Source organism: Acanthaster planci, linkage group LG09 (assembly GCF_054643075.1).
Source record: "Acanthaster planci isolate LZ-2023a linkage group LG09, COTS_SCS, whole genome shotgun sequence".
Taxonomy (NCBI): domain Eukaryota; kingdom Metazoa; phylum Echinodermata; class Asteroidea; order Valvatida; family Acanthasteridae; genus Acanthaster; species Acanthaster planci.
This window is the reverse complement of record NC_141785.1, coordinates 15,997,162-16,015,762: the sequence shown is the minus strand read 5'-3', so window position 1 is coordinate 16,015,762 and position 18,601 is coordinate 15,997,162. Positions and strand designations below refer to the sequence as shown.

At 45.2% G+C, this 18,601-nt stretch overlaps 1 protein-coding gene across 2 annotated transcripts in view; it reads right to left on the bottom strand.

The window, feature by feature from the left end:
* The window catches only part of LOC110984855 (LIM/homeobox protein Lhx5-like), a 41,105-nt gene extending 22,854 nt beyond the window's left edge, over nucleotides 1–18,251 (bottom strand). The window contains exons 1-3 of one of the 2 annotated variants that reach the window (XM_022245429.2): nucleotides 16,916–18,251; nucleotides 14,306–14,505; nucleotides 8,888–9,312 (exon numbers count right to left, since the gene is read on the bottom strand). In XM_022245429.2, coding sequence (XP_022101121.1) covers nucleotides 8,888–9,312; nucleotides 14,306–14,505; nucleotides 16,916–17,088 — 798 coding nt within the window. In that variant the 5' untranslated portion in view covers nucleotides 17,089–18,251. Of the gene's footprint in view, nucleotides 1–8,887; nucleotides 9,313–14,305; nucleotides 14,506–14,729; nucleotides 15,093–16,915 lie in introns of those variants that run through there. The other variant, XM_022245430.2, reaches the window with a different exon arrangement.
* Nucleotides 18,252–18,601: the final 350 nt, after the last annotated feature.

Genomic DNA, 18,601 nt, shown 5'->3' with positions numbered 1-18,601 from the left:
TCACCCGTAAAACGCTCTTACGGTACGCCCGAACGACACGTGGTAGCATATGATTACGGTAAGAAGCCAAGCGCAAAAGTGGGAAAAAGGCTTTCTACGGACGATTAACCACTTCTTAGTCCCTTTCACCACAATCAACGGGAAAAAATTACACCGAAAGTTTTCACAACAAATTTGGGAATCAGCGGGGATAATATTGTGTTATGTGACCTTACAAACAAAGCAAGTAACCCGCGTACTTAGCGGCTCGGCCGGCGTGTCACACCCGTACCATGCAGCGCGGCTCCGGCAGTGCGAACGAAGGCGTACGTGCGGCTGACTTGTATGGGCTTCGGCCAAGTTATCGCCTGCCGAGACTGCCAGGTTTTTTTTTTCATTCGCCCCAAGCGATCCAGGAACAGAAATAAAAAAGAGAAACCGAAAAAAAGTACAAGCGCACCGGGAGTATTACGAAACACATGAGCCCCGGGTGCGATGCGCGCAGCTCGAGACACAAACGCCGCGAGGTAGTTGAGACATTACGGAGACAGGATGGAAAGAGGAAAATCTCGCTGCGGGCGCTTACATACTAAAACTATAAGGATACCGAAAAGACAACCGGTGTTTCTGTGATAATATTCAGGGAAAAAAACGGTGGATTCAAAGACTGTTGTGATTTTAGGCTCGAGGGTAGTTCTGGGGTCACTGGTACATATCGCTTCTAACACCCCAGCTAATTTATAGTGTATACGGCGGCCGATTCAGGACGTGCAATGCTGCTATGCTCCAGGCATGGAAATATATACATGTACAAGAATTGAATCTGCTTGCCCTGACGAAGGTACCCAGTTACCGAAATCTCGGCAATAAGATAATTCCAAGCACTGATTGTATAATTGGAGATACATTTAGCTCGGTTCAGCTTCAGTTTTTTCCCAAACGAGGAGTTATCATAACAGAGCACTACCTTGCCTAACCTGACAGCAGAGGGAGAAAAGAGAAATGACGTGTAAAGATACAAGAGAAACAGACACCGTTGATCTTGGCGATGACGATATGGGCATATTCGTGGGGGGGGGGAGCGCACGCGCCGAGCAACACACCACCCTAGGCATACGGACTCGCCTTCTCTCGTTGCAACATCCGGAAACCACGTTAACAACCACGAGAACGACACAGGGACGCGCCTCCATGACGCACAACGGAGATTTGTGGGCGAGACCTGCTTTTCTCTGCAGACAATGTTTTTAATTTCCCCCAATTTCCTCTCATTTTCATGCCCCCCTTTCGCGAAAAGTGCAGGCATTGTGAGCCATGACGCTGTTTGCACGCTGTTCGGATGAGGATCGGCACCAACACATCCAAGAGTTTCCCATTTGGAAATGCTTCCCAACAGCACTGGCCCAGGTTCGACTGCAATTGATAAGACTTGAAGCTTTGCATGGGAGAGATAGATAAAAGTGAGAGCTTGCGATGGGGTTAATCTTTTTTTTGGGGGGGGGTGGGATGTGGTTCGGATGAGAACCATATGTCTTCTAAAAGAGATCTATCAACATGGCGTTACCGCAAGCCTTCTCTTTAATGCAAGGATTGATTGGTAACATTGTACCTCCAATAAACAACGCATTCAAAAGTCGTGTACATTTCATACAAAGGTGGGAGATAAAAGACAGTCAAAATGTTGACGTGATCATGATGTTGCCAATTTATTTGGGTGAGTTTATGGGGTATTTCTTTTGTGAAGTGAAATAGCTAGAACTAAAGCACACAACTGTACAGCAGGAATAAGACAGACCCGCTTACACCCATTATGTATGTATCCACTGGTAAGATCGTTCGCGGATGGCTGAACGAAAAGTGCCCAATGACGATCCACCATGCAGCTCTGTGGAGGTGAGAGACAAATTGAAATGCAAATACAAGTAATGACTGGTCCATTTTATGTACGCGAATGGTCTCGCAGTGATGAAAATTAGTCAGTAGTTGACAGTTAAATAATGACATGCCATTTCCGCGAAACACGGAACAGCCGTCGACTGGCTCAAAACTTCCAATTCCCTTCATGCAGATTTTGGAGGGAGAAAAGTCCAGTCCTATGCCTTTTTGATATCTTCGTGAGTTCCATCTGCTGAGGAAATTAGCCCGTGATGGCACGCGGCCCGATCGATTGTACGCTCCCCGTGCGTGGCTCAAGAGAGGCGCGCTGGTCCAGCTGCCCCGGACTTTGTGACACATGGGCTTTCATTTCCCTCAATATCTGATCTCATTTCGCCTTTGGTTTGGTGCTTCTTCTAAAAACACACGATGAAGAACGGTCTAGATACAAGCATTCACACTTCATGTTTATAGTGTATATACCCGAACAAAATGGTACGATTTGGGGAAGTTCTGAGAGATACCGCGCTTTAATTTCAGAAGATACAGCCCCGAAATGGCAAAATTATAGCAAGGCAACACTAAATCGTCAGGTACTAATCAACTAATCAGCATCACAAGGAAAGAAAGGACACGTTCTTGTGTCTTGCTTGCTTCTGTCATAACAGCATGCAATGTCACGAGCCTGGTCGTGCCTGAGCCGACGCGGTCATGTATTCTTCGACAGGATAATGCGAGAGAAGAAATTGTCGACCAGCGGTAGAACTGTCAAGCTGCACAGAGAATTGCCGTATTTCTTAGTTTCGGAGGCAACCGAAATGTATGCAGGCGCACGATCACGCCCAATCGTAATGCAGAATTGACTAGCAAAGCAATGAAATATCTAACAATCTCTAATCAATCAAGTGACAGAGAAAAGATAATGGTGGATAAAAATGAACGGTAAAGATACGAAATAATAATGGAGTGCCGACATTTCCAGCTCTGAGGGAAAGCCCAACCAAGTTTCCGCTAAATTTCCCGTTCACTTTTGAAAAAAAAAAGTGTTGGCTATATCCAGTAATCATGTCGCCATACGCAAAGTCTCATCTGGTCACTGCGCCATTAAGGTTGTCGAACTCGCAAAGGACACGCGGTGCTTTCCCTCTCATCATGCGACGCAATTCGCAAAGAGGGGATCGGAGCAGACTCGGATTAAGACGGCGAACAGATCTTGAAAGGTAATCGAATTCATTCCCGTCAAACAGCCCGTTGCTAATCATCTTTGTTTGGCTTTCTCCAAACCGTAGCCTCATTTAGCCTCTATTAGGTCACAACAGCGTACCCCAGCCCTCCCATTATTCTGCCCCAATCAGTCGGTTTCTTTCACCTCTTTTGCATAGGGGGGGCCTACGCCTCTCGAATCAGCAAGCCCGCCTTAACTCCAGCCCCAAATAATTGGCCAATTACTTTTAATTTTGCTCCCGTCATTTCAGGAAAAAAAAAATAGCCGGCTGGAGTCTAACAATAGCCCCCGGAGGTTTGCGGCGGACGCAACCAAAGGCGGAACATATCAATAATTGAGTGATAACTATAGGTTTTTTGGGGATGGAAGCGGCGATCCTCAAAGACCACAAGAGGACCAAGCTGGAGCGTGTTTTGTTAAGAGAGACACCCGTCGAAATGCCGAACAAAAACCGACAACTGTATCTCTTCGATCCAGTCGCTTGTTTCCCTAGCTGGGTACAGTTGCGGCTCACGGCGGATTACTTCGATCGGGGTGGAAGGTGTTATAAGTCTACCGTATCACCGCGCGTCTTGGTTTTTTTTTTACTAGGCACTGTATTTCTTAAGTAACTAGACAGCATAGAAAGGCCGGGCTAACAATGAATTCCAAACCAGTTCTTTCTGGAGCTGTATGAAGGGAGGCTTCGTGAGGTCAAAGAAACACCGAGAACGAAAGTCTGACAAGGCCGGGCGAATTTTCCAGGGAAGATGAAAAGGTCTGGGGGTATCTATTTAATTAAAGTTTAAAAGAGGCTTTTGTGAGTGGCAGGCCGTGTTGTGAAAAGACGGCCAACTTCTTGGCGTAAACGGTTTGCCTTTGAAACTTCAAGCTCAGCCGCCGAGTCATGGGTTATGCAAGATCTTTACTGTCTCGTGACGAGAGTTCACGCCATATCGGGGAGCCATCTAGAGGGGGCACGCAGACATCATGCCACTTTGCCAGACGCGCTGTCTGAAACCCAAATCTGAGCCAAATGGTCTTTTAATCAAGACGAAATTTTAAAGGTATTGTGGGAAAACAACGAGGTGGACGTTATACGCAGGTAAATACATGTACATGTACCTGCCTTGAAATTAAAAAAAAACCGACTGATTATATATTAATGCGTGACAGATTATAAGTGGCTGTCGTGCAAAGCATCTATGTTTAACCAAGAGTACGGAAATAACAAAGCACTGTAAAGATAAAGTACAGTGACAGTTTGAATATTCCACGCTCCAAATCGGCCTGTGAAACGCGTGATCGCACCATGTGCTATCTTCAGTAGAGTTGGCAATCACGCGCAGGGAGCACCGTCCCTGCGCGCTGGCGATGCGACGTCCAGATGGCAGGTCTAAGACAACCTTTTGAATATTTAATCCCGGTTGCTCAAATATTAATGATAGCGGTTCGGCCCGGCATTTTGGGTCCATGACATATTCATGTCCGGCCGGGAGTCACGGCGCTCTTTATATAGGCCCCGTTAATTCGGATTTCCAGTTTGCGAATGGGCCTACACACTTTTGGATGTCGGTTGGTCCCTATAAAAGTGTGTACAAAATTTCAGGGTACATTTTTGTCTTAAAAGGTTTCACATGACCTCATGAACTGTAAGTTGTGCGCGGCAAACAGCTCAACTGGGGCAACACTGGATGTCCCCGCTGCGGATCACTAATGATTCATTTCACGCTGGGCTACACCTCTAATGTGCCATTCGTCCCTCCTTTGGCAAGGGGACAATGGGCCCCACCCAATACCCTCGAACAGCAGGTCTCATAGGCCTAATCGCCCCGTCCCCCGGTGTCGATGGCCGGCTCTCACAGGAGAGAGGGAGATTAAAAAAAACCTGGTCTCATTTTGAGAGAGATTAGCGATACGCACGCCCTTTCATTGATTGGGTAACAGGATAATATGGGATAAGTAAACGACTGGATGATTCCGACAAAGGCCCTCGGCACTGCGCTGGGCAAGTGATCATTCTCGAGGGATAAGGAGCATGATTCTTAAAAGAGCGGGACAGTTCATGATAAGCCTAAAAATGGCAAATTGTTACAGAATCGATGAGATACAAAAAGGTGTCAGCCAAAGAATTTTGGTCACATTTGAATTTACATGTTTTAAATAATGGACATATCTGGTGTAAACCCTGATTTTAAGAAACTAATTCTATCCTTAATTTATATGATTGGGGCTTTCGACATTCAAACAGGACTTTGGACTTTCTGCTCTTTAAGGTCTGAGCCGTGTACAAGTAGATGATTACAAAAAAATCTGTGGGCAAGTAAGGACAGTAATTTGTGAGAACATCTGTGAAGTTTCGATGCAGTCGGGCACTAGATTCCGTTGTAATAGGCATTACAATGCACATGTAGACTTTCGCACGTGTTGGGCGACCTCTCCCTGCCACAGAAAACCAATATCTCGTCAGACTGGTAGGTCCGATTTTTTTTATAAAGCTGTATCACCATTACACCAGCGGAGAAACAAGTCGCAAAGACTTGGTAGCCAAACCAATGCATCATCGTGACATGGGAGAAAATGGCACCCCGGCCTTTTGCAAGATGGTAATCTTTTTCAGCATGACGGTATTTGGGGGGGGGGGGGAAACATGGATTCCCCTAAACGTCTGGTTTTTTAAACTCGAGGTCAAAGACTGGTAAAACATTTACACAAAGGACAGAGCTGGCTCAATGAGAAAACTGCGAGGCTCATTCAACTGGAGCCTGTAACATCTCGTTCCAAAACGGATCCATCATCGGCAATGCACGAGCGACACTGCCTGAAAAGGCGTTTAGAAAATTCAAAAGGCCACTCGGCACAACCTCTGACCCCACACTGTCCTCGAACCCAGGTGTCCCGCGAGCGAAGCGGTTTTCCATAAAGGCGGAGGCCCGTCGCTTGCCACGCACCTCGCCAAAAAGTCACGTCAAAACAGAATCGTAAAAAAAAAAACAGACAGGACGCTGGAAGGAGAAAGGTGAAGTCATGCTGGCGGTCATCTACCCCTGCACGAAGGGTTGAAGTATAGATTGCCGAAGAATGAAAAAAATGCATGAACTCAGCGAAGATCGTCAACTAAATTGAATTAATATTCACCATCCGCCAGCGCAGGCGGTGACATTGGATTGAGTTGGCGGTCGCAGACATGCACGATTATTGACTAAATCGTAAGGAATTGCAATTATTCTACGATCGCAACGCTGTACGACAAGCCTCGGTACCGTACTGCCACAGCTGCGACCAAAAGGTTTAATTTTGGCAGTGTCGGTTGAGGTATCCATCAAAAGTCGCCCACTTTGACTACGCGCTTGTGTGAACTACGTCGATAAGATTATATTACTTATCGTCCTCATGTGTTCACAGTCTTCACGACATAAATTCCTTAATTTGTTGGTCACATCCATGGGTACAATTTGTGCATACACATTGGTTCACAAAGTTATTGTAATAACTGAAAGCCCTGATTCAGCATAACAGATTGGTGCCACCGATTAGCAAGTATGCAGATGCGAAAAAGTATAGGAACCGGTCGGTATGCAAAACTAGGAACAGTTAACCGCATTTACTTTGTATCATGTTGCTTTATCAACACCGCCCCCAATCGTTACGCAACTATTTATTTAGTTTTCTGGAAAGCTGTCAGGAAAGAGGAGTTTCTGTCTTTCCCCCCTGTCAAACCAGCAGGAAGGCCGAGACCTACCGGTAGGTGCTTTTTTTCCCCCCGGTCGGAGCGGGCTGCTTTCAATTTTACCTCACGCTACACCGCGCGTAACCTCCCCACGAGCAACAGCCGCACCGAACGCGGTTCACGCAACCAGACGGCAGACAGAAGAAACACAGATGTTGCAGGCTGCAGTTATGTGCTTTTTGTTTTTGCAAAAGTTAGGAGAGAAAAAAAAAAGTTTGCCGCGGAAAGTCAGCAGGCTTCGAGCGGTGTGGAACTCGACAAGTTTAGTTTGGTACAGCAGCTGGGCCCGGATGATTATTTTTCCCTTTTCCCCCCTCCCAAAGTGCCTGAAAGCTGGACTAGAATCCCCTGCCCACGGGTAGGACGCGCACTACTTGCGGGTAGGAATGCCTCAGCGCGTAGAGGGACAACCCTTATCGCTTTGAAGTTTTACCGGGACCCAAGGGAAGACGAGAGTTTGAGCCCGCTCGAGCTGGCTCGCGGGGACGATGCATTATAAAAAAATCCCCAGAAGGAACTCAGACGAAACTGTCGTCTGTGACTTGGAGGCTATTTGGGCCCGCTCCATTCATGCATCTCGTGATCTGGTCGGCTTATAGCGCCGGCGAGGTCAGCTTGTTGGACAGGCCCGCGCGGACCCAGGGCGAAGGGATGAAAGATTTGGCGGGGATCTCACGGCGATAAACTTGAAATATTCGGCGCGCCGTGTGGGGAGGTGTTGAGAGGCAGTAAATCCTCGCTTAAAACCGTGTGTATATTTTAAATATTTTGCCAAGGCGAAAAGAGCTTGATACTTAAAAACAAAACAAAAATAGAAACCTCATGCGAAAGCCGTTCCAATGTTTAATGAAGATTAATTACAAGCATTTTGTTCCTTGCACATGTCTGCCCCTTTTCACTTCAAGAGCAGTGACATCTAGAATGCGCTCATATGAAGTGCAGAGGAACAGTTTTTTGTTAACTTCTTTACAGAAACGAACACGGCCCGTTCGAGAATGGGTAATGTGTTGGGCATACATGTAATGACACCTGCCTATTTTATGAGGCTGTTATCCCTGAGACTTCGTGTGGCTCTGCTGTTTATCCACTCAAATCTTCCTCTGTTCATGGTCGTCGGTGATTTTTTTTCCCGACCGTAAACGAACCTCACCTGCGCAATTAAACTTCAATCTCTGGGGGTGACAAAAAAAGCGATCCAGGGTGTTCGACCACGCAGTGACATGAGTGAAATTCTACATGTGCTGACCGAAACCCAGAAGGCGCATGTGCGCGCAGGCACAGCTTTGAAAACCTGATCGTATGCGCATGCGCACGTTGCGTAGAAGGTAATGCCAACACTGGGTAGATTTTACATGCTACAGCTGAATCCTCTGCACTTGGATTTCTGTGGCGCGGATCTGTCGTGCCTTGGTATTGTGGTAAGCATTGGAGCGTTCAGAGTGCTTGGCGAGCGATGTTTTGATAACCACATCTTGGGTAACAACACCCGTGATAGAGTTGGTCCCCCTTGGCCTGAGATCGCTCTTAAGTGGGGGTTGATTGAATGCTGAGGTCCTTGTTTGAAGTAATATAATTGTGGACGCCTATAGTCAGGTGCGATCGCGCTAAATCACGACAATGGCGATATGCGAGATACATGCATGTTTATGAAACACAGTTACTGCTGGATTTTGTTTTCCTAGAAGTGTTGTACGATGACTGAATATCCTCACAAATAGAAGAAAAAATATATTTCTATCCCCGAACCAGAGTGATTGTACATAAAATGTTGTGTTTCTTTAAGATCAAGGATCCCTCATAAGTCCGTGATATCTATAAACTTAAAAAATGTACGCGTTATGAACTTGGGGTATATCAAAACAGATTCCGTACAAGTTCCCTTTTGACGATACAAGTTCCCTTTTTAGATACAACCAATCTGTCTCCGGGGTTGACTGAACTCCACTGTATGAAACTGGCAGATTTGATAATTTTCAAACACATTCAAACACAATAGACACTTCTACACAATGACTAGTGCATTATACACTCTGGAAAGAGCCGGCTATTAGTTTCATGAGTCCAACAAATACTCGGTTTGCAAAAGATCGATTTCTCACCTGAATGACCCGCATGTTCAGGCCCGTCTCCTGGGCGAGCTGCTCCCGTATGTGTCTGGTGGGCTTGGGCGTGGCCGCAAAGGCCGCCTTGAGTGTCTCCAGCTGCTTGGCTTTGATCGTCGTCCGCGGCCCCCTCCTCTTGGCCCCCGACACGCCCCCGGTTGAGCCGCCTGTGCCCCCTTCACTGTCCCGGTCTCTCTCAATCTTGATGCCGCTGTCGTTATTGTTCGTCTCTTTGGTCCTCTCACCGTCGTCCGTCAGCGGGTTGGACGGCGCCGGCGAGGGCTCGGGCATGTCGGCGTCCATCAGGTCCTCGCTGCCGGAGATGTCACCGGTCGACCCGTCGTCTTGACTCCCAGTCAAGCTCGTATCGCACGGTGTCAGCCCGCCGTATGAGTCCATTATATCCGGCACTGGCCCCTTGGCTGTAAACAAAATATTAAAAAAAATGCAAGGAGTCAAATTCTGTTCAAAACCCCAAAACAAGTAAGCCTCACTTGTTGATAAAGTAGGCCTACATGAGAAAATAAAAATAAAATAGGGACAGATTTTGAATGTCGTTTCCTGACTTTCACGAGCGTGAACTTTTTCTGGTTTATATCTCGGTCTGGCGCTATGACGTGTGACTCCGACTTTTAGTACAATTCGATGTTTCAACTAACTTACACCATAAAAGGTACGGTACTGCAGAACCGCAAGTAACATGTGAGTACTTTTCTTGTGAATAGTAATTGAATTCCCAGAATGGACCGCGTGTAAATGTCTCGCAGCAGATCACAATCGAAACCGACAAGAGTAGGTTGCTCAGTTAGATCTACACCACTGGCACAGTAGCAGTCTGTGCAACCATGGCGAAACACGGGGACCTTTTGATATGCTTCAAAACGTTCGTTAATTCATTTGATTAAACGTTCACATTCGCTTAATTAAATTCTCCCCCCTAACCGCCGGGTTGTTTAAAGCACGACGGTTTAATAATAACATTCTCCACACATGTTCGGTGTCGCTACATGTATAAATAATTGACGAAGTGGTTGGGAGAATTTGCCGAATTGAATCAAAATAACGTTTGATGGGAAACCTTTCCGACGCGCCGTGAGCAAAAAACAAAAAAAATCTCTAAAGTTTTACAACTGAAAATAAAGAGCAAGAAGGAGAGGGGGGAGAGACTCGCCAATTTCCATCCTAAATTACGAGGGACACCCTTCGGCAAATTTCGAGGGGTAAAAAAAATCCCTTCGCGTCACAAAAAGAGAGAGGAAGCAATTCGCATGCGAACAACGTGAAATGGGAAACAGTGTTGGTAATCGAAGGGAAATTACATTTTATTCAACAACCCTAATCTATTTTGGCGGGTTAAGTGTGGAGCACAGTGCTGTTGATTGTGTTAACTTAACGCGGCGGCGTACGTGGGCCGTGGCGCTCGGCCCGCGACGCGTGCACTCGCTCGGCGGCTAGCGGGGATCTCGCCACACAAAATCAGATGTCCAAGCAAAACAACCGTGCTATATATCAGGAGTCCTCCAGCGCAAATACCTTGAGCTTGGCTGGTTTGTACTTTTTTTTCTGGACCCAGGGATGGAAGCAGCATAGTGCAATGGCTCTTACTCTTACCATCCGACAAGCATTTTGTCGCCAAAACCGCACGACTTGCCTTTGATAAGTTTCGAGATGTCAATTTGATTCTACTTCAAGGAATAAACATGTTTTTCACAGCAAGGAAATTAAAGATGTTCAGACCGTACATTTGGAGTTCTTTGTTCAATAAATTCACCCTGATGGAACAAAAATACTTTTGAATGAAAAAAAAAATTCAAAGAAAGAAACAAGAACCACTAAGATGAAGCAAAATTCACATGATTTTTTTCCCACAGTCAATCAAAGTGAACAGTTTCCCAAGACGTAGAGAGAAATCTTCCAGCGGCCGACGATATTCAACATCTTTACATCGAAGTGGAAATAATTTTTGTGGGCTCGAGTTTCAACAACGATGACTCGTTTTTTTTCTTGCAGTCTTAAAGGTACATTCAAACCAAACACGAGGACAAAGTCGCTCAAAAATATTCTCATCAACCACGTAGGGCGAGCTAGCCAAAAAAGGCGAAAGCGCCCTCTCACGAATTAGTGGCAGTCGTGATGGAATGTTTTTCAGCTGACAGAGGAAAATATGAACCTCTATCACCTAGAGCTGGTTTATCCATGATAAATCGAATATTGCCCTCCCTGTAATTTCTGTGCAAGCTGTGAACAACTCAACACATTGCCTACTTTTCACAACTCGCCGCGGAAAAAAGTATTTCAAACCAATTTCTGACATCTTCATTGATTTGGTAAGTGATCGTGGAAACGCCTTCCATTAAAAAATAACGATAACACCCTCTACAACCAAAATGTTAGGCTCGCAAAGAGATGGGCGATGCTTAAACGTTGACGGTGAACAAACAAGACGAGAGATATTAAGTTTTACCCTGTGGTGCAGCGTGGCCTTCGCACGTTATGAATTACTCCCACGTGTGATCTTTTCAATGCTTTTCCAAAAGCCAGGGTAGTATTTTAGGCAGTGTGCGGGTGATTCGTGTTTGCCATCTTTGCTGGTAGAGTACTGGTTATTCCGGAGCGGTTGGTTTTGTAGAAGTTTGTGTAATCCTTGATGTGTGTTGTGGCATCATTAGAATAACAATAACCATAGATGACTGTTGGTATTTAGAGTTCTTTGGGAGGGAAAATTAATCAAAATCCCCTTCATTTATAATTGGCGCTAAACATTTCTCCATGTGCCATTTATAATCGCTCAGGTACTTGTTAGTCAAACAACAAAAAAATCAACGACTTCGCACTGCAAAAAGGGTACACAAATCTGTGCCCAAGTAACGTCGTCATATTTGGCGCTTTTCATCAGGCAGGATAAACGGGTAGGGGGGCATATCCATTGCACACCAAAGAGGAGGAGCATGGAGAATTTTATATATCAAATGCGTTGACAGACAGAACAAAACTGTTCAAATTACCAAATTTGTTTAAAGAATTGAGATAAAGAATGCCAAGCACCTTTTCAGAGGTTTGGGTTGAATCCGGACGGTGACGTTCTCAAGCTGAAAAATATCTGATCACGTAACCCACAGTGAGATAATGACGATGTTCAGTTTAATCTGTATCACGCTGAACAAAGACATTGACTTTAGCGCGACTGGAACCCGCGACCTTCCGGATCGCCGTAACAGCGCACTAACAACTGAGCCATATAGCTATGGACGGGCATAGATCTACCAGTGTCACCAAAGTGTCGGTAAAGGTGCACTCGTCAGAAGCAATATACTGCGCCCAGTCAAAACGGTGTAGCCCCCCCCCCGCTCTGAAATAAGGAGTCCACAGAGGACGAAAAAATTGGTTTTTCCCCTCTCAGTGTTTCTATATAGCAGATGGAAATGACCTAACTTTACTACAACTACTGAACGAAGATTCGACATTTTGTTTTGAAACAATTGCATCTTGGTTCAGTGCCACTGCACGCCAAAATAAAACTGAAATTGATAAATTTAATTTATTTCAATGGATGGCAAACTCTCACAATTGAACGCTATACTGGAGTGCACAGAGCAAGCAATTATACGTGCCACGAATACAGAGGCGCGCATGGCTTCATTGTACCGGTAAAAAATTCCACCCTTGCTGCGTTAGTAACAATAAAAAATGCCTTATTAACTCCTAATTCGACTGGTCCAACATAAAAGTGAAAAAATTAATTAACTCTGCGGCGGCTATGCAAAACTACCAGGAACTTTCCAGTGTCGCTAACCGGTATCGCCGATCGAGGGTTCCCCATCAAAAAATGTACACAAGACACGGTCCTTGAAAAGTGAAGACTCCTGATCTATGCAGATTTTTGGAGCGAGAGTGTAATTTTTGAAAGGCCAATGACTGAGATCAATGCACGACCAAGCTGTTTGATCTGTACAGCGTGTTCTGAGCTCACTATTAATATTTCTTTTTGGGAAAATCTCTCAGCTGCAGCAGCACAAAAGAAATCCTGAAGAAAGTGGCTCCCGGCTGCAGTTTGAATAACCTGAAAAACATCATCGCCCGTGTAACAACGAAAACAATGCATTTTCCAGCAGAACCTGCCGTTAAAGCTTCGTTCACATTACTTGTGTTTGCACTCTACCTTTCATTGCTTCTTATGGCTTACACACTCAGGCTAAATCTTGAACACACCGGGTGTGCCGTTCTTTTTAATGCGTCAAACACCCCCCCCCCAACTGCACATCCCAAGGCACGACCACTTAATTATGATAGATTTTGAGCGATCAACTTTCTTATCAAGCAACCGTTGCGGAAGCGCTGGCGGCAGTGTCAAGCTTTGGGTCATTCGCTGTTGTTTCAACTTTGTGTTAACAAGACATGAGGCACGCCCCGACCGAACAAGCTGGATGCGTGGTATAGACAGCTATTTTCGATATTGGCACTTCAGTTCTCTCCCCCCATTTTTAAATGAATAAAAAGAAATCCAAACGCAGTTGCATTCTGCAATTAGTTCCTCTTGCAATAAAATTCTGTTTCATTTATCAAAAAAGAGGAGAAAAAGTAAAAAAATTGAAAAAAAAATTCCTATATTTTTAAAGAGACTGCTGTCAGTAGGTTTCCGTTCACACCTTCCCCAAAGGACTTCCGGAACGACGAAATCATGAGATCTCTGTTTTCTAAAACATCCAAAAGAGCTTAATACAACCCCCGCGAAGAAACTGCGATGGTTGATAAGTGACCTGCTGAATTATTCAGCCAGCGTGCCCGGACTAAGAAATATCGTTAAACCTTCCGTCTTGGCTTTGTCGTGGTCGGAGGGTGAAACGGGACGGCGGACAATTTGCATCGTGAGTAACGAACCCAGAGCGCGTGAAAACTCTATTTTGCAGGAATGCAAATGAGGCTGCTAACCGAAAAACGATGCGGCATCTCTGTGTGGTTCCCGACAGAGTGTCCGCAGGAGACGCTCCATGTATTGGCACTTAACAATTAGCAAAGATTCATTCATCTTCCAGATACACTTGACTTGCAAAGCCAAGTACTAACATCACTGTGATGCAGCGAAGCACAAACTATCAGCCAATCACATAAAATGCTCGAGTTTTTTTTTAAAGTAACACAGGATTACCAACGCAAATGTGTTTTGCATGGGACTGGTTTTGTGGCCGTTTTTTCAACACATTACTTTCCGCGGTAAAACTTCCAGCTCAAGGTCACTGCGAGTCTCCAACTATGCGAAACTGTCTTTAAACTGCACAAAATTGCTTTTAAAAATGGCCCCTTAAAACCGTGCCGGTCGGTCACACCATGGCAAGTTCCATGCAGTTGCCACTCGTGAAATATTAGCCTCCCCAAATGAAATTCATTTCACACACCTAACACAATGTGGGGACTTACCGTAGGTTTTACTGATGTAGTCATCTTTGCATATAAACTGGTTCTCGTCCACCACGTACAATTCCTCGCCCGTCGACAATTGCTTGCGGCAGACCATGCAGGTGAAACAGTTCAGATGGAACACTTTATTCCGCGCACGACGCACCAGGTCGCTCGGCAGAATGCCCAGCGAGCACCCAGCACACTTGGTCCCGTACGTCCTGGCAGGGGAGAAACGGGGCATAAACGGGGAAGCGAAAATATGAGAAACCCTCCTTCTACAGCACTCTACATAAGGGAATGGCTCTTTGAAGGGAATTCTCAGTCCAAATCATGGGAAGGTTAATGTTTTTCATCCCTCGGTGTAAACGGCAATTTCAATATTCACGAATAGAGATAGAAACGTTGTTTGTAAGAACACATTGAGAGCGACACATAACCTCACCCTTTCTCGAAGTCCTTGCCGCTGAAAATCCAGTTTTCAGTGGCAACATTCGCAGGGAATGAAGAAACATTCATGAACTGATTCAGACACCGAGTATAGGTTCCACAAGAGTAGGCCTACCACTTGTGCGTTAATTTCACTGATACGGAAAGAGCGAATCGCCATGATTACAAAACAGATTGATAAGATTAATTGAAACAGCAACAACAAAACAATAATATGAAGAGTATAAATTGTAGGATAGTTGGAAAAGCTGTTGACAAATCTGTATAAAAAAATGAAAGTCAAAAGAGGTATCGCAATTTGTTCCAAAATATGTTCTTATCTTTTTTTTATCTTAGAGGTGAAGAAGAGAAAACAAGGAGAAACTTTTGAATACGAGCCTCGATGGATTTAAAATCATGGGGTAAGAGGCAGGCGCAGACTTTGCATTAACAATCACGTGACAGCAAGCCATACCGGTACATCACTCCAGCACGGGTGAACAATTAACCAATGACGGACCATTCCAATTAATGAGACACCTTAGCGGGCGTATCACGTGACCAGCAGGTCTCCCGTCAATAATTTGATGGCGTCGCTACTTAAATGTCACATTCGGAAAAAACAGTTCAACGAGGCTTTTTTTTCCTGAGACAGCTGAACACAGTTACCATCGAGAGGTTGTCATTTGTCCCCTCTTAAGTCTCTCTAACTAGTTTCACTGCGTCACATGTAGGGGAGATGTGCTCTTTGTTTTAAATCTAAACCTTCGCTTAGGTGCAGCGCGTGACACGTTTGTCAGCCGTTGCCAAAAATATCGGGACTTAGATTGTAAACAGGGTGTTTTTATAAAAGAAAACATCCCCTAATTAAGCTTCAGTTTCCACTCTGTATCTTTACTTGATGTGGCCACAGTAAACACCTACAACCATGACGGGGATTCCAGCCCGACATTCAAACTTATTAACAATCCATGCAGGGCAACCCGTAGCTTCGATTTCAAGTTCGAGCATATCAGTTACCATAGTACAGTGTCCCCGATATGGCTCTGGCCCTGAAATGATTGAATACTGGCCTAGGTAAATTGGCCTCCTGGCTAATGTCTTAATAGAAAAATGAATCGCTACACTTGACACAATCGCTACAATCGCCCATGTTTCCTTCGCAACATCATGCCAGACGAACAATTTCAATTTTTTTTTCAATACCATTGTGGTCTCCACTCCAGGTAGGTCTTTTCACGTTGTACGCACAGAGTTTTTTTTTCTTATAATGAGTGAAACGGCAGTAGCGTTCAGGATCCCGTGCGCTTTCTCTTCGGGGCCCTTCTGTTCAATGATTATTTTCTCTTACAAAGATAAGATCTTGAGACAGTGGTGTTCAAGGCCTGACATCTCTTCTCACTGAAGCGCTTTCTGCCATTTTGCTTGCAAATACAGAAAATCTAACAACCAACTAATACCGAAGGGAGACCCTCCTTACGATTCACATTCATTATTGCTATACATGTACAACAGGTGTAGTAAAAGCTGTTTGATTTGTCTCTTGAGATGCTCTAAGCAATCAAGAAGAAATCAGGATGTCCAAAACAGAGGCACTGGCAAATCCGAAAATTCTAAGACAGGTACAGTGTGGAATGTGTCTATTTTAGCCTATTTATTGCAGTTTAACATGTTTGGCGGTCTATATTTAAGTACTTACAGTTTGTAAGCTGGCAGCGATAAAAAGAATTTGAAAAAAATTAAAGGAATTGAAATCTGGGGCCTTTTTCCATGAATATAAAGTAACAGAATTAAAGAAATCAGAAGACAAATACCAGCATCAAAGCAGCAACATGCACATTTAGCCTACATACCTTTTAAAGTTCAATAAAAATGTTCTACAACTGAACTTATGGAAAGAGTTATATTCGAAGTTCCCGAACATCATTAACACCCTGTGTACAACACAAACTTAAAAGACTAACCTGCAAAATTCTAAGTGTATTCAAAGTTTGTGGTTCAACATTTTCAGTGCTAAATGTGACTTTTAAAGAAGTCTTATCGCTCTCTGATGGCAAATGAACTACTGGAAGGGAAAACTAGTTATGTCCGTATATGGAAGTCTTAAAAAATGACACTCTAATCAAGGTCATTGCGTAACAACTCCTTGGTCAATGTGTCAGTCTCTTTCTTCGATCCTGGTATTTTGTCTCTTGTGCTTACCTAAAGAAGTCGGCTTTGCAGAAAAGTTTCCCGTCCCTGGAGAAACACTTCTCAGATAGCCTGGATTTACAGTGGCAACACTGGACACACTTGACATGCCACGGTCGGTCCAGCACGTTCAACAGGAAACGGTCCAAGATAGGGCCCTTGCAGCCGGCGCACATCTGAACCATACTGGCGGCCGTGCTGCGCGACGCTTGAGCCGGCGGGGCCGTTGTCAACTCGCGGTGCGGTTCTCTCGTGGTGACGGTACCGCGTCCACGGCTGCTGCTGTTGTCAGCACCTTCTGTTCTGTTGCGCTTCGCCGTCTTGGAAAGCAGAGAACCACCAAAACTAGGCCCGCGGATTTCAGACACACTGTGTTGATGGGCAGGCTCCTTGCTCCGATCTCAACAGCAACACAAAATCTGAAGTTGTTATCAGATATTTGGCGGAGGTTCAGTTGATAGCCACGGCGAGGTAGCTGCTACCACGAACAGTGGTGAGACATTCCAACACGGCGGTAATCTTGTTACATGTACACCTGGGTCTGCCGGCTTGTTCTAAACCCCGTGCAGTCGTCACAGGCCAGTTGTGGTTAGTTCAGTTACCGGAACAATACGCATTGTGTTTGCACCTTTCCTAGACAGAGGGGCTGCTTTCCCTAAGAAAAAGACACCCAGCTTTACCAACAATTTACAACTCCTGCAGGCTGTTTTTGTCGAAACAGTTACCGGCGAAACCCAGCCTAAGGATGTAAATGGGTGATAGTTTTTAAATTAATGATTCGCATTCCAGTATTTGTTCAGAGTTGATTAAAACTAATACAGTCGGTCAAAGCTGACTGTTGCAGACCTCACAAACTGTGAGGTCTTAAAAACCGGTCTGCGGTATATCCAAATTCTATCCAACAGGACGAGTCATGTACATGTAGTTGGAAAGCAATCACTGTTGGTCCACGGTCTTGTAAATCACGCAGCCACTTAATCTTGACGTCTGCGCACGTGTGTTTACTTCACGGGCTCTTTACTACCACACGCTGGTCGAGAGTTCGCGATGTCGACAAGTAAATCGTGGGGCTCACAGAAACTGTCTGGCTCTAGATAACTCCGAGAAAAAAGCAAGCCACTGTGGTCAATATTTTGTTAGCGACCATGGGTTTGTGGTGGTAGTGACGGTGGCTGGATGCATGTGTGTTTACGACGGAGAAAATGTTCACCACCGGCAGACAGTTCACGGATATCACGCACACACCAAAGCGGAGTGGCTTTGATTCTCTCCTGCTTGGCCGGGCTCCATGTTACCCCTTTTCTTTCACTACCTTTCCCTCACACAGCTGAGCGAACTTATGAATGCCGACATACGTCACTGACAGCCAACGCCGCGGTGGCCAATCAGATAGCGCGCTCGCCACCGGTCCCCGTCGGCAAGCATGCCCCTACGCACTAAGGCAAGGACAAGTGGTTAAGCCAATCAACGTTGATTGTCAAAGTCGGCTCCGCCTTTTATGCTAATTGCCATAGTGAAAGTGTTACATTAGAGGTCGGCGGTGTGTGATATCTCTGTGTGAGAGCGCCCATATAACCAGGCCCAAGTTGAGCCCTATCGAAAAAGCCTTCAGGTTAGAATCAGTGAATGAAACGTATACTTGACATCTTTCGTAGGAACAGCGTTCAACAAGTTGAAAAACGGTGTATGCATTCTGCA